Below are 13,733 nucleotides of genomic sequence, written 5' to 3' on the forward strand. Positions count from 1 at the left end.
AAAGCAAATGTGAGATTCAAGGGTGATGTACTATGACTGCAACAGGGAAGGAAGAAGTGCTTGCTTACCACCAGGAGAGAGTAAGAAGAATTATTCAACATAAAACCTGGAGGGCAGGCTCCCAGAAGACTCATTTTATCTGATTGTCCCTCACTTGTTTCAAGGACACAAAATACCTCTCAAAGTTCAGCGATTAATTGATAGAGCAAGCGAGACCTGAATGTGGAATAGAGTGATGCAATACTAACCAAAGTCATCCTAAAATTAGCTCAGCACTGAGCTCTGAGCAGAGCACTGACCTCTTCAGAGCAAGCCTTTGAAAAACAAATTACTCATCCCACACAGCTTCCCACACTGTTATGTCCTAGGAACTGGAAGCCAGCTTTTGCTTTTCTGAGTGCTGAGGACAGCCACTGTCTTCATGGAAAGATGGTTGGGCTTGTAAGATAACAGAAATCATTTCTTTAGAAGAAAGTTGGTCAATGGTATCAAGAAGTCCAAATCTCAAAAGACAAAAAAAGAACATGTGAGAGGGAGCAGAGTAAAAGGAAGGGGAGAGGTTATGTTGAACTGGGTCGCAAAGTACTGGCCTCATGCTGAGGCCAAAACGAACAGCCGATACAAACACATAAACCTCATCATTGACATGTCATAGCATCCAAGCAGCAGGAATCTGGAGAATGCTGATGATGGGAGCACTAGTCCTCAGACCTCAGGCACAACTGGGTCATACCCAGGTATCAAAATCCTCCACCTTTGCTTTAAATACCCACAGGGTAATGAACACAGCCTGGAGACGACACACCTGAGTGAGACAGAAGACTTGTCACATCCTCAACACCAAGACCAGCCACTCCCATGGGAGAAAATAAAGTTCAGGCTTCTAAAACCATATTGAAGATTGAACATCCTGGTATGATTTCCAATACTGGTAAGTATCTACGCTCTGGTTTCAAATCAACAGCAGTTTTGACAATTGCATACATCTGATAATTTAGGTGTTTAATTTTAGGCCCCCAATGTTAATTTTAGATTCAAATTTGACATATTTGTCCTCACTGCTCTGCATCTTAATCAACTTAATCAACAGGCACTTCTCACCCCAGCCTTACTCGAACCACACAGGAACTTTGCACTCTTTTACCCTTCTGGAAAGAGCAAAACCTACAAGACCCACAGGTTCTGTGGCTTCCCAGTTCCTCCCAGTCCTCCACCACCACTGTGGCTCATCAGAGAACCCTTGCCAACATAACACCCATATGAAGACATACATGAAGAATACAGAGTGGTCCCTGTTTCTGACTAACACTACAGGAACTTGTCTCCTTTCAAAAGGTTAGCTTTGTATCAGTTGCTCCCAATGAAGAACAGATCCAATCCATCTTTCTTGACCACCACTGGGGTGTCACCAAAAGCAGCAGTACCCCACAGGTCAGCATAATTATTTGTCTCCATACGCAAGGTAGGTGTGAGGTCTGCTTTGCATTGAGGCCACGTATTCCTTGCTCCGGTTGGCATCACTGGTTGTGATGGTTGCTGTTCACCTTCAGCTGCATCCTTACAAAGGAGATGCTATAACCTGCGAAGGGGACATGAAACATGCCCACTCTCCTCCTGTGTCCCTAAAGACCTGTCCTTATCATGAAAGAAGCAACTGCTTGAAGTGAGATGCAGACTACCAGAGTTGAGAGGCACTAATAAAGCCTATACATCACCCTCCAGTAAGGCATGTGTCCTCTTCAGTGTGACAGACGTGATTTATGTTCCCAGCGTTATCCAGAAGATCTATACGGAAGGAGTTGAACCTGCTAGTCCTTCATTCACATCAATCCCCTGCATTTCTTTGGAGCAGCTTCAGGAGAGGCCTGTTTGCCACAGTAGAAGCTTGTAAATGAACATTTGTAAGAGTTAATAGAATATGAAATGGAGAGAAAAACAGGAGTTTAGAACAGATGTAGAAAGCAAAGCTCTGAAAGGCAGTTTGTGTCACTGCAGAGACCTTGCTTAAATACTCAGAACAACTTCTACTTGTGTTACTTTTTAGCAAGGGGATTTTGGGATGGCTAATCCACATTTCGGGCACACATTAATTTTCCTTAAAGATGGATAGCACAATGCAAGGAAAAATGATCAACCTTATTTTAAAAGGATGTTCTATTTAGTTTGAGAGGGTTTTTGCTGAAGTTACTGTAGATGTCCTGGATGCAAATCCATAGATCACGGATCTTCCTGTATTTTATAAGCTATTTCACCAGCACAGCTGATATTTAACCATTAAAAGAAATCCAACCATTGCCCCAGCACTGCCAAGGCCACCACTAAACCATGTCACTAAGGGCCTCGTCTTCTCTTCCCCTTTCCTTTCCAGTACAGACCATCACTTCTGTTTATCCAGGAGCCCAGTTCAAGCCAGACTAGAGCCAAGATCTAACACAAATTTTACACTTTGTACAGTTTCAACCTGTAAAGTTCTCCTTTGAACCAGGAGGCAGAGATGTCCCTAAGAGAGAAAGAGGGAAAACCATCAGCTTTTAACCTCAAAGGGTTTGCTTACTTGTGCAGATGTGCTTTTGAGCTTCTCCAGACCATTCTCCAGCCGCTCCATTTTTGCCTTTAAATCCTTGCCCTTTTTCAATAGCAAATTCTGATATAGTTTGATTTGCTCAAGGAATGACTTTGGAGTGGTGTAGTTATATCGTCGTTCATTGCTCAGATACAATTGGGATACCTCGTTGACACTTGTGTGGACATAGGCCATGAATTTGCTTATTGAACCTTTCACTGAATCCTAAAGGTAAGATAAAGAAGACAAGGAGAAACTATTTGAAACAGGACAACTATATATAACACACTCCTGCGCTGGATATAAAGGAATTTATTAACTTTTTATTCTGCTACAGCAAAATCCAGGATGTAACATCTAAGTTGATCCCTTTTCACTTCTTATCTCTAAAATAACTTTGACTGCTCGTGTACTTTATGCCTCTTTTATATCTTTTTATCTCATGCTTTATCTTTTTCTAGCATTCAGCTTTACAAAATAACAGCCTTTTAAGTATAAATTTGGGCTTTTCTTCTGTACAAATGGGGAAAGTGAAAACGCAGAAAAAGAAACAGTGGAGACTTTATTCTTCCCAAATCCTGCCTGGAAAAGCTAAACAAACAGAAATGAATCTCTTTTAGTCTAGAAGCAGGTTGTCATCAATGAGAACTTGACATAATTTGCCCTTGAGAATTACAGACACTCAGATACACCAGTGGAGAGAAAAGTTCCCTGCAACAATCATAAGCATTAGGTTATTTCTGGACTGCTTTGTAAGGTGCCTCTTGTTAGCGAAGCAGTCATTTCACTGGCAATACTATCAGTGTCCAAACACACGCGTGTGGTGCCCATGGCCATACCTCTGCTAAGGCCCATGGCCCTCTCTGAGAAACACAGAATTGTAGAATCAATTGGGTTGGAAAAGACCTTTAAGCTCATCAAGTCCAACCGTTCCCAGCACTGCCAAGGCCACCACTAACCCATGGCACTGAGGCCTCGGTACACGGTGTGTGAACACTTGCAGGGACGGTGACTCCAGCCCTGCCCTGGGCAGCCTGTTCCAATGCCTGAGCACCCTCTGGGGAAGGAATTGTTCCTCATCTCCATCTAAACCTCCCCTGGGGCAGCTTGAGGCCACTTCCTCTTGTCCCATCCCTTGTTCCTTGGGAGCAGAGACCAGCCCCCTCCTGGCTCCATCCTCCTGTCAGGCAGTTGTATGAAACATGGACCATATTTCAAGCATGGTTCAATGAAGGTGAACAGCAGTACCAGCAGTTCCTCGCCGAACAGTCACCCAGGCGTCCTGGGTAAGTGTTGGAGAGCAATACAGGTGAGCAAACCCTTCCAACCCAAACTATTCCATGACTCTATGACTCTCTGCAATACCGTCCTCACCGTGTGAGGCACTGCTCGCATGAACAGAGGGACAAAACTACACGTGGCTGCTGCCAGCACCACAGACCCATGGGCGGCCAACAGAGGAACCCAAGCCCAGGCCCGGGTCGGGTGCTGGCAGGTGAGGTGCTCACCTCCACGGCCTCTGTCTCTCGCAGGAAGCGAAGGCTGACGGACTCGAGGGCCTCCCGTGGCCACTCCTGGAACCAGTCTATGGCCACGCAGCTGACGATGGCCGGGAACCTCCTGCTGCGCACACGGAGCCTGCTGCCGACGGGGGAGAAGCACAGCGCGACCTGCGGAGCCAGGGGAGGAGAAGGGGAGAAGACACGGCTGGGAGCAAGCACCAGGCTCCAGCCCAGCCTGGACCCTACCTGCCACTTCCAGTGGAAGACCTCACACCACCAGCAACCTCTGTCCTCAAGTCCTTGCACGTCAGGCTAGCAAGCCTGCCCCAGGAAAGGCATTATCCAGCAGTAAACACGTTTTTCCTCTGCAATAAACCCAATTAAATGCTGAGCATTGCTATGGTCACAAGCAGAAGCCTGGCACTCTTTCAAGGCTGCAGATGGGGTTTAATATAACCCCAATTCCCTGCTTTAGCAGTGACACAAAGCTGCACCCAGCAGGGAACTGGCATCCAGATTCAAGAGGTACAACCAGGAATTAAAGGGAATGGATCTAAATTCTCCTGGCTTTGTTCCCCAAAGGCCAGCATCGAGGTGGCTCAAACTCAAAACCTGTTTTGAGCAGAATGAGAACTTTTTGTTTTTAAACAGAGCAATTTCAAAGCAAAGCAGCACAGGAATAAACCCATTTGCGAATGCGTTCTCCCTGCTTGGTGCAGTTTTCCACAGCAAGTCCTTTGCCTTCCAGGCTTTCATTTCAGTCTGACTTGTAGCAAATGGTGCAATGTTGGTGGGTCTGTGGGAAATATCTCTCTGGGGCCCGGTCAAGGGGCTGTTACTCCCCTGGTCAGCATTCTCCTGCCCCATTTCTCCTTCCTTCAGTCTTCAGGGCCCTTCTCTCACCCTCCTGCCTTGCCCTGCAGGCTGGGAGCCTCAAGCACCCCACAGCCAGCCCACTCAGCTCCTCTCAGGGAGGCACAAGCTCTCCCTTTTCCAGAAGGAAATTCCCCATCAAGGTGTAAAGTCAGGCCAAGGCAAAGAACCTTTCCTCTTCCCTGCCCCTTCACCAGCTTTACAGCAAAATAAGGCCCAAGGACCAAAACCCGCCACCACCATTCGCCACAGTTTGGATTTACAAGCTCTGCTAATCTGGCACAAAGAAGAACACATACAACTTGCCACCATGCAGTGAAGTAGCAATATCTGAACAACGGCCAGTGCGGGAAGTAGTGTACCTATCTCACTCAATGCATCATTCCTCTCCCACTTGTGAGTCCTGGCTGGTAAGTGCATAGCCTTGCAAGTGCCATGGGGCAGGCTACTGTCAGCTCAGACATCTCCATAGGGTGTCGCCACCTCCACCATGGGCCAAGATCTGGTTTTTAGAGGCTGCCAAAGCCAGCCTGTAACAAAACTGCTTCTGTTTCCATTTCAGAAGAGAGAGCTGAACTCAAAGCTACTGCTTCTCTGACATGGCCACTGCTTGCTCACACACAAGAGATAGACACTTTGGAATCCTTCCTACACCTTCAAGCATAAGCCTCAGGCACCTCTATGTTGCTCTCTCAGAAAGCTCTCCAGGTACAAAAGCCCTCTTCTGCACCTAACCTGCTCTCTCTCAAGACCCCAAGGCCTTGTTGGTGCTCATGCTCCGTTGGGCCATGCTGCTCTCAGAAGTTCAGCATGCCCTGGCCAGCAAGGGCTTGATCAGCTTTCTGCACGGAGCATGATGCCATCACACAATGCTGGGGAGAATAAACAGCACTTCCCAGCTGACCCCATCCATCTGCTCTAACACGCTGTTCAGGCAAAGGGCAGACAAGGAAAAGGGCTCAGCCTCAAGTAAATCACATTCACACTGCCCTTCCAGTGTACCTCAATAGTGAACAAGAATATATCTAGGGAGGGACACCAGGTAGAGGACAACCAAGGTGCTCTAAGAGCTACAAAACAGCATCAGTGCTCATCAGAAATTCCCCTCTACACTGAGAGAGGGAGAGAGAGTAGGGCAGGATTCCATCTCCTTGGGCTTCTATATATGGTCTCCGAATTTTCCCTCAAAAATCAACTCTTCAGATCTTCCACATCCTAAATGTGTACCCACCTACACGAAAAAGGGAACAGGACACCCCACCTCCGTGAACATGCCCCACCACCACAAACCAAGCCGTAAGTAAGGAGGAGGATATGCTTTCCTTAAGCAAAAGTCAAGTCTTCATTCACTGCCTGGTTGCTACCTCCTTGCTCTGGGACCACAGCACTGTGCAATCCTGCACATGGTTAAATACCTTTGGAAGAGTCTAACTCCTTCTTGCACTGTACTTTCTCCACATGCTGGGCACACCTGGGATGTCCTGAAACTGTTTTGGGATCTTAGGACATATTTACAAGGCCTTTCTCCAGGGCTGGAGTGGAAGAAAAGCCGTAAGCATGTTGTGTCCCACTCAGTGCCCAGCATTCTGGTTCTAAGATAACGTTGTGGGGTTTTTAATTCTTCTGGTTGTGAATTATCAACAACATGAAGACCCTCAGTGCAAATTTTCCAAGCAGCAAGACTCAGTTCTGATCCCCGCTGACCCCCTGTGCATAGCTCTGAAAATGGGAAGGCTGGTCCTGCTCAGCTCTTGAAAGAGAAAATTTTCAACTCCCATCACTTTCTAAAGCCCAAGAAGTGACAGCAACACCCAGCATTTCCTATGCTTTAGTACTACATGCTTCAAGAATCTCAGCTCAGTTCATGAACAGGCAGAAAAGCCTTCCAGGCTGCAGTCTGACCTCCCCACAAGGCAGCCCAAAGCATCTCCACGCTCTGTCCCTGCAGCAAGGTCGATGGTGAGAACACAAACTCCCTCTGAACATCTCACCTTCAGCTGTCGTCGAACACGCTCTATAAAGAACTTCCAGCAAGTCTCCCTGGAGTCCACCAGCCCCCGGCCTTTGACTTCATGCCTCACACTGTTGATGATGTTTTCAACTTCATCGTCGGGAAAGAGATCCGGGATTTCACCTAAGAAAAGAAGACACGTGTTGGTTTTCTGCTCTGGGTTTTGCTGCAGTCCCAGAGCAAAGGGAAGCAGCTCATTGCACGAGCTCATGGGCCCCACAGCAGCAAGGTGGCACAGGTCATTCTGCTAATGAAGAAACACTTGTGAGAGCAAACTTCCTTATGAAAGCACAAGGTATATAGAACAGACTCAAAATACCCAAAGTCCATTTTTTTTTCAGATCTACAGTGCTAATTAGACTACAAAAACCATTATAATCCAATACTGACCAGGCTATATATGGTCACAAAATCATTCTAGTTTGGGAAATGAATCTGTTACATGTCCAATTCCTGCGGCTGTTCAACACCATGTCCAGCAGCGGCCAAATTACCCCCAGATCACCAAAATATTTTGAAACCTTTGAAAAACTGTTAGAAGTTAATAGCTCTGATGGCCAAAAATGTACCAAACCTGGATTTTTTTAGTGGGGCCTTAATTTATCACCTATTCACTTCCTTTCTGGTTTCTGATCTGATTGAAATCATCGTTATTGAGCAAGATACTGCCAATATGAACACTACTCACTTAGAAAAATACACCCATGAGAAATACATTCGTTTCTAAGAAACACTAAAATGTGTATCTTGTTCTAGCTGCTTAGGTGATGATAAGAAGTGAAACAAGCACACAGGTAGCCAAGAGCAGCCAGAGCCATCCACAGCACCCTCTGGGCAGCAGGAGCTCATGTCATGGGAAGTCACAGTCCCTTCAGGGTCCCTTCCTCCCTGGAACTTGAGGACTCTGACTTGTCCCTAGACCCCCACATAGCAACCACTGTTAAAACAGAACACCCTTCAAAGCCACCATAAAACGACCTGGACGTCCCAAAGCCAGGCTGCTCCACCTGCCCCTTGCTGCAGGACACTGAAGAGCTTCACTCCAAGTCATGAGATGTTTGTGCCATATACACCACACACAGGAGGTGGTGGGAGCTACTCGTCGCCCTTCACAGCAACCCCTATTCTTACTCCTGGTTTCAAAATCGTCACAGGCAGAGCTTGTTTGCTGCTGAAACCACATGGCCAGTTTATAGCCACATATGTCAACTCTGGAGTTACTCACAAAGCTACCACTCCACTGTGCTGTCAACTCTCCACCCGTCACTATCCATGGAGGTCACCTGAACCAGCTGGTATCTTCCCACTCTCAATTCATAAATAAGGCAATAATAACCACAGGTACTCCAGTCAAATATTCTAGACAGGAACAAACTGATTTTATTAGGTAACTAGAATGAGGATGCATGGGATCCTTAGGTCAAAATCCTCATCCGTCAATACATTCCTTTAGCTGTCCTCAGCTGCAATATCACATCAGACATGACACATAACAACCACATAGAGTACACCATGAAGTATGGAAAAACTGGGTACAGGACATCAGAAGAAGAAAAAAAGTGTACCAGATGATGGAGCACATCCTTACCAAAGAAACCTTAGCACTGCTTTTACTCTAGAGCTTAACCCAGATATATATATATTCTAGCTTACTTCATAGATTGCCCTTCCACGTACTCTACAACTACAGATGCTACCATGACCAAAACTACATTGAAAAGTGGAGAGGAGAAATGAAAGCAGCAAGAGATGTACCTGATGCTAAGAAGTCATTCACCAGCACCAAGAACTGCTCGTCCGCCACTTGCGCGTCAGTCATCAGGAACACGGTGCCCATGTTCTTCACGCCAGCTTTCAGGTACTGGTTTGCCAGGTCTGCCTGGAGGTTGAAAAGCAAGAGGACTTAGGGGCTGCACCTCCATTCTGCAGAGCATGGGCTGGGTACCACACCTACAAGCAGGACATTTCAGCATATTCCTGTTAACCAAGAGCAAAGCAACTGCAATTCATTAGCATGAAACAGCCCTTTGGCCACTTCCCGTCTTCGTGGCTGAGGTTTTCAGGTTATATGGGCGAGACTATTGCTATCATCATTGTAAGACATTACCAAGGAAGACTTGACATTATGCCCAGGTCTGTGCAACACAGAAATCAGAAGAAAGCCTTGGTCAGTACCACTAGACAAAAGAAATTCCTGTGGCTGAAACACTCAGAAGTCAATGGATGTGACTGAAGACATTAGTGTGGAGACTGCAAGGGGAGTTCATAAAGGCTCACACTGCCCCAGGCTGTGGTTGCAGCATATCGCACACACAGGGAGGATAAAGCACCACAGGGGCTGGGAGAGACTGCAGTGACCAGAAATGTTGGTCCTTGATATCCCCTTGATTTCTTCAGTTGGGTATTTCTTCCTCTCTTCCAGAGTCCAAGCAGGCACTCACCCTTTGGTCTCCCACTCAGTGCAGCGATGCTGATAGAGACCTGCTCGCATAGAAAAGCTATTTCATTTCAAAGGGGACAGTGTCCTCCTAACGAAGGACACCATCTCTTTGAAATACAAGTTGTTTATGAGATGGGAAACCCACCATCATCCTGCTCAAACTCTATCTTTTCTTTCCTATCCCTCCAAGCAGGATCCAGGGGCCCTTGAAGGAACACACTGGCCAAAGTTTGAGCAACTCTCTTATAAATTCAGCACATGCAAAGTTTCCTCTAAAAGAATCATTACTTTCATCAGTGAGTGAAGGGAACAGCGAATTACCTTCCACCTCCACAGACAGGGAAACAAAGAGATGCTTTGAAAATAAGTGTATTAATTTATTATCTATGATTGAGCTATGTTCCTGGGTGGGAGCACGGGCTTCTGCAAGAAATAGGCAGGTAGGAGCTAGAAAATCCCACGAGTGGGGCTGAAAGACATAATAGGAGAGCTGAAAACAGGCAACAGATGGTGGGACAGGCTTGTGTGTGACATGATGAAAACAACTTGCACACAAGCACATGTCATCAAGTTGTGCCACTGCTGTGGAAGGAGCCCGGGGTTCACTGGCCATCACATCTCCCAGGCAGAATGAGGTGAAGTTTCTGTGGCTGTGGTTTTTACATTTTAAATGAAAACTATTTTGCCAGCAGCTACAATAGTTTTAAACCATTTCAGTGCTATTTTAAAATGCCAATTTATAACTCCCAGGCAGAGGCACGTGTCATCTGGAGTGACCCATCCACCACTCAGCCCCTCTCTTACACCAAATACCAGAGGAAGAACTGGATATTTGGAAACTCTCTTCTTACTCTCTACTGCTCCTTCTCCACCTCCGTATCACCCCACAAGAGGTACCTCATGGATGAGCCAATTACCACATCTTGGCTTAATTTCTATTAAATCTAGAAACTGAGGTTTTTCTAGGAAATAATGAGGGTTCCTTAGCACAGCCCAGTGCTGATACGAAGTCTTAGGCTTGATGGCCTCAGGCCTGGCCAGCTCAGAGGACTGGCAGACGGCAACAAGCACTATGCAGACACACTTCAGCAAGGTATTTTGAGAGGCATTGCTCCTCTCCATGGTCCCATATCATGCCTGGAGCTTTTTAGCATCAGTGTCACTCCAGTACGCAGCAGAGTGAAGTTTTCAGGGCAAGTTCTGCTTTTGATTTCCTTCCCCTCCAAGCTCAGCCTTAAGAGTCGCTTACCTTCAGCTCAGGGATGCCATAGCCTTTCCTCAGGGTGATCTGGAAAACCTCCAGAGAGCTAATGAAGGCTGCCAGCCTGGTCAGGCTCTGCTTGCCACTTCCACCCACCCCGACCAGCAGAGCGTTTCCTCTGGGGGACTCCAGGATACGGTTGATGCGGCAGCTAAATCGAAGCATCCAAAACCTCTCATTAATCACAGCATTTTTCTTTTTCTCTGCCCACTGCTTTTCAACACCTGTTTTGTTCCCTGAGAAATTGTATTCTGAATGGGATGAAAAATGTCAACCTGAGCGACATGGCAGCAATCAATCCCCATCTCTGCCGAGACCTGGACAAAGGACAGAGCTGATGAAAAAATAGTTTGGCGGCAATTCAGACTCCGTCCAATTATTTTTGTCCACCTGCCAAGTCCTGCTAGACAGAGTTATTTTAAGGTGGAGGCCTGGACATCTTTGCAGGGAAAAACACATTAGAGAGACAAGCAAAAACTAAGGACAAAACACAAGGCTCTAGTGCACCTCCCCAGTAAAGGTTTCTCTTCACCAGGCATTTGGAGTTCATGTTCAGGTGAAGAGTCCTGCTGTGCATTAAAGCATGTCCATATATGCCTAGAAGGGCAGAAAACCTGTCTGGAAAACACAGTCCATGTTTCTTATTTATCCAAATCAACACTAGTATTTTCTCCCTCTTCAAATGAACTTGCTATGACTTTCTAGGTCTGTTCACGTGGTGAGCTCTGTCTGCCTCCAATTTATTCTCCTTAAGAAAATGCTGAAATCCCCATGTGTTACAACCCCAGGTGAGGATGGGTTAGAAGATCCTACCTGTGAAAACCTCCCTGTCTTCTGCCTCACATGCCAGCACCACTCCCCTCTTCACAGTGCTGCCTTTTATCCAGTTCACTTAACCGAGTATTTTTCTAGCCTAATCTAATTAATTTTTCACATCAGATTGTAAGAAATATTGTACTGCTTTATTACAGCTCAAGCATTTCATGATCTATGTGCACACTCCCACTGACAGTGAAATTATACCCAGAAAAGCATTCCGGTTTGTGAGGAAAGCTTTAGAATTCCTGCTTTCAATTCTCTCTGCTAGCTCTCCCCAAAGATGACAGTATGGCCTATGTCCTTGATGTGCTCCCAGGGCTGTGTGCTTTGTGAATCATGGAATGGTTTGTGTTGGAAGGGACCTTAAAGCTCATCCAGCTCCAATCCCCTGCCACGGGCAGGGACACCTTCCACTAGAGCAGGTTGCTCCAAGCCCCTGTGTCCAACCTGGCCTTGAACACTGCCAGGGATGGGGCAGCCACAGCTTCTCTGGGAAAAGTCTGTGCCAGCGCCTCAGCACCCTCACAGGGAAGAGCTTCTGCCTCAGAGCTCATCTCAACCTCCCCTCTGGCAGGATAAAGCCATTCCCCTTGGCCTGTCCCTACAGGCCCTTGTCCAAAGCCCCTCTCCAGGTTTCCTGGAGCCCCTTTAGGCACTGGAGCTGCTCTAAGGTCTCCCCTTCAGGAGCCTTCTCTTCTCCAGGCTGCCCCAGCCCAGCTCTCTCAGCCTGGCTCCAGAGCAGAGCTGCTCCAGCCCTCGCAGCAGCTCCGTGGCCACCTCTGGACTCACTCCAACAGCTCCACATCCCTCTTATATTTTGCCCAGGGCTGGATGCACGACTGCAGGGGGGTCTCATGGGACAGACCTGTTACTGATACCTACATCCTCCAGGAAACTCCGCAGAAGCAATCTACACAGATAAATGCTGTGATGACTATAAAGCCAGAAAATCCCCTTACACATGGCACATGGCATCCTCAAACAGCACCAAATTCATGGCAGGATTGACTTCATTGTAGTTGTCCAAGGCTTCCACAAGGATCTGGTTCAACTCCTCCCAGGTTGGAACCGGCCTATAGCAGGGTTCACTGATCCCTTTAGCAAAATGGCAATAAACATTCATTCTCTTGGTCTGCTCTAAAGTTTCCTCAATTTCCTGTAAAAGAAATAATATACATATTTTGGCAATAGGGAAAGCACTAGGGATTTGTGCCCACATTTCACTTTGCTCTCACCAAGACAAGGGATCTGATCGTTCTCCTGCTTTTACCACATGAGACTCAAAGCACTTAAATAAAGGAATTTAATTCATTCACAGACCCAAATCTCCTCTCCCCAGTGCCCTTATGAAGTGCATCCTTTACTCATATCACAACACCGCAGCCCAGGATACGGTTGACAGAGGTTTTGCTCCTGGGCTCCCATCAAGAACATTGCCCTCCAAACAAATGGATGATGGGCAGATCTTGGGTCAAACTTGGCTTTCCCAAGAAACATTTCTCCTGTAAGCACATCATACGTTATTATCAGATTTGTGAACCCCAAAATTTACATCATAGAATTTCTTCACCATCTCCAGCTGGATTTTATCAAAGGTACCATAATCCTTTTCTTCAACCATCTTATCCCGGTACACCCGGGTTGACTCATGCAGGTAGAGTTTCACTAGGTCTTGGGGTTGCTTCAGACATGCAGGGGTAGAGAACAGAAGGCCCTGTGGAGAGCAAAGACACTCAGTAAACCTCACCCCTAGCATCCAGGTTATCACACTAGATAGGCTGAACCACTCTAAATGCAGAGCTGTTACAGCAACTTGCAACTGAACTTCTGAACAAACCCTTACTCAACACCCCTCAATAACATGCTCTTTGCTATCCCCAATCTCCCAAAGCAGTTCATATTCATTATACTCATTTTGAGACTGCAGACAGCACCCCCAGGGCAGCCTGGCTGGGCTGGAGGTCCTGGTCTCAGCAGCAAAGAGCATGCAGAGCCCAGCTCTGTGGCTTTTTGCATCCCAACACCATGCTATGGGTGCCTTGTCAAGAAGAAAGATAGTTTGGAAATCGTAGTGGTGATGCTTTTTATGTATTTCTTTTTCATTTTAAATCAATTCATTTTAATTAGGTGCATTCTGCCTGCAGGAAATATTAGTTGCTGTCCGCTTATCCCAGTGTGTTTACCATGAGCTCTATTAAACTGCATTAAAGAATTATATCTCAAAAAGGTGTCGCCTATAACTAAACCTATTAAACAGCACACGG

The 13,733-nt window shown here is 46.6% G+C and overlaps 1 protein-coding gene across 1 annotated transcript in view; it reads right to left on the reverse strand.

The window, feature by feature from the left end:
• The window catches only part of DNAH9 (dynein axonemal heavy chain 9), a 167,645-nt gene that overhangs the window by 87,050 nt on the left and 66,862 nt on the right, over window positions 1-13,733 (reverse strand). The window contains exons 38-44 of the mRNA XM_030506447.1: window positions 13,022-13,183; window positions 12,429-12,625; window positions 10,639-10,801; window positions 8,705-8,828; window positions 6,930-7,072; window positions 4,072-4,233; window positions 2,555-2,788 (exon numbers count right to left, since the gene is read on the reverse strand). Of these exons, the coding sequence (XP_030362307.1) occupies window positions 2,555-2,788; window positions 4,072-4,233; window positions 6,930-7,072; window positions 8,705-8,828; window positions 10,639-10,801; window positions 12,429-12,625; window positions 13,022-13,183 (1,185 nt within the window). The remainder of the gene's footprint in view (window positions 1-2,554; window positions 2,789-4,071; window positions 4,234-6,929; window positions 7,073-8,704; window positions 8,829-10,638; window positions 10,802-12,428; window positions 12,626-13,021; window positions 13,184-13,733) is intronic.

Source organism: Strigops habroptila, chromosome 14 (assembly GCF_004027225.2).
Source record: "Strigops habroptila isolate Jane chromosome 14, bStrHab1.2.pri, whole genome shotgun sequence".
In the NCBI taxonomy this organism is placed as follows: Eukaryota; Metazoa; Chordata; class Aves; order Psittaciformes; family Psittacidae; genus Strigops; species Strigops habroptila.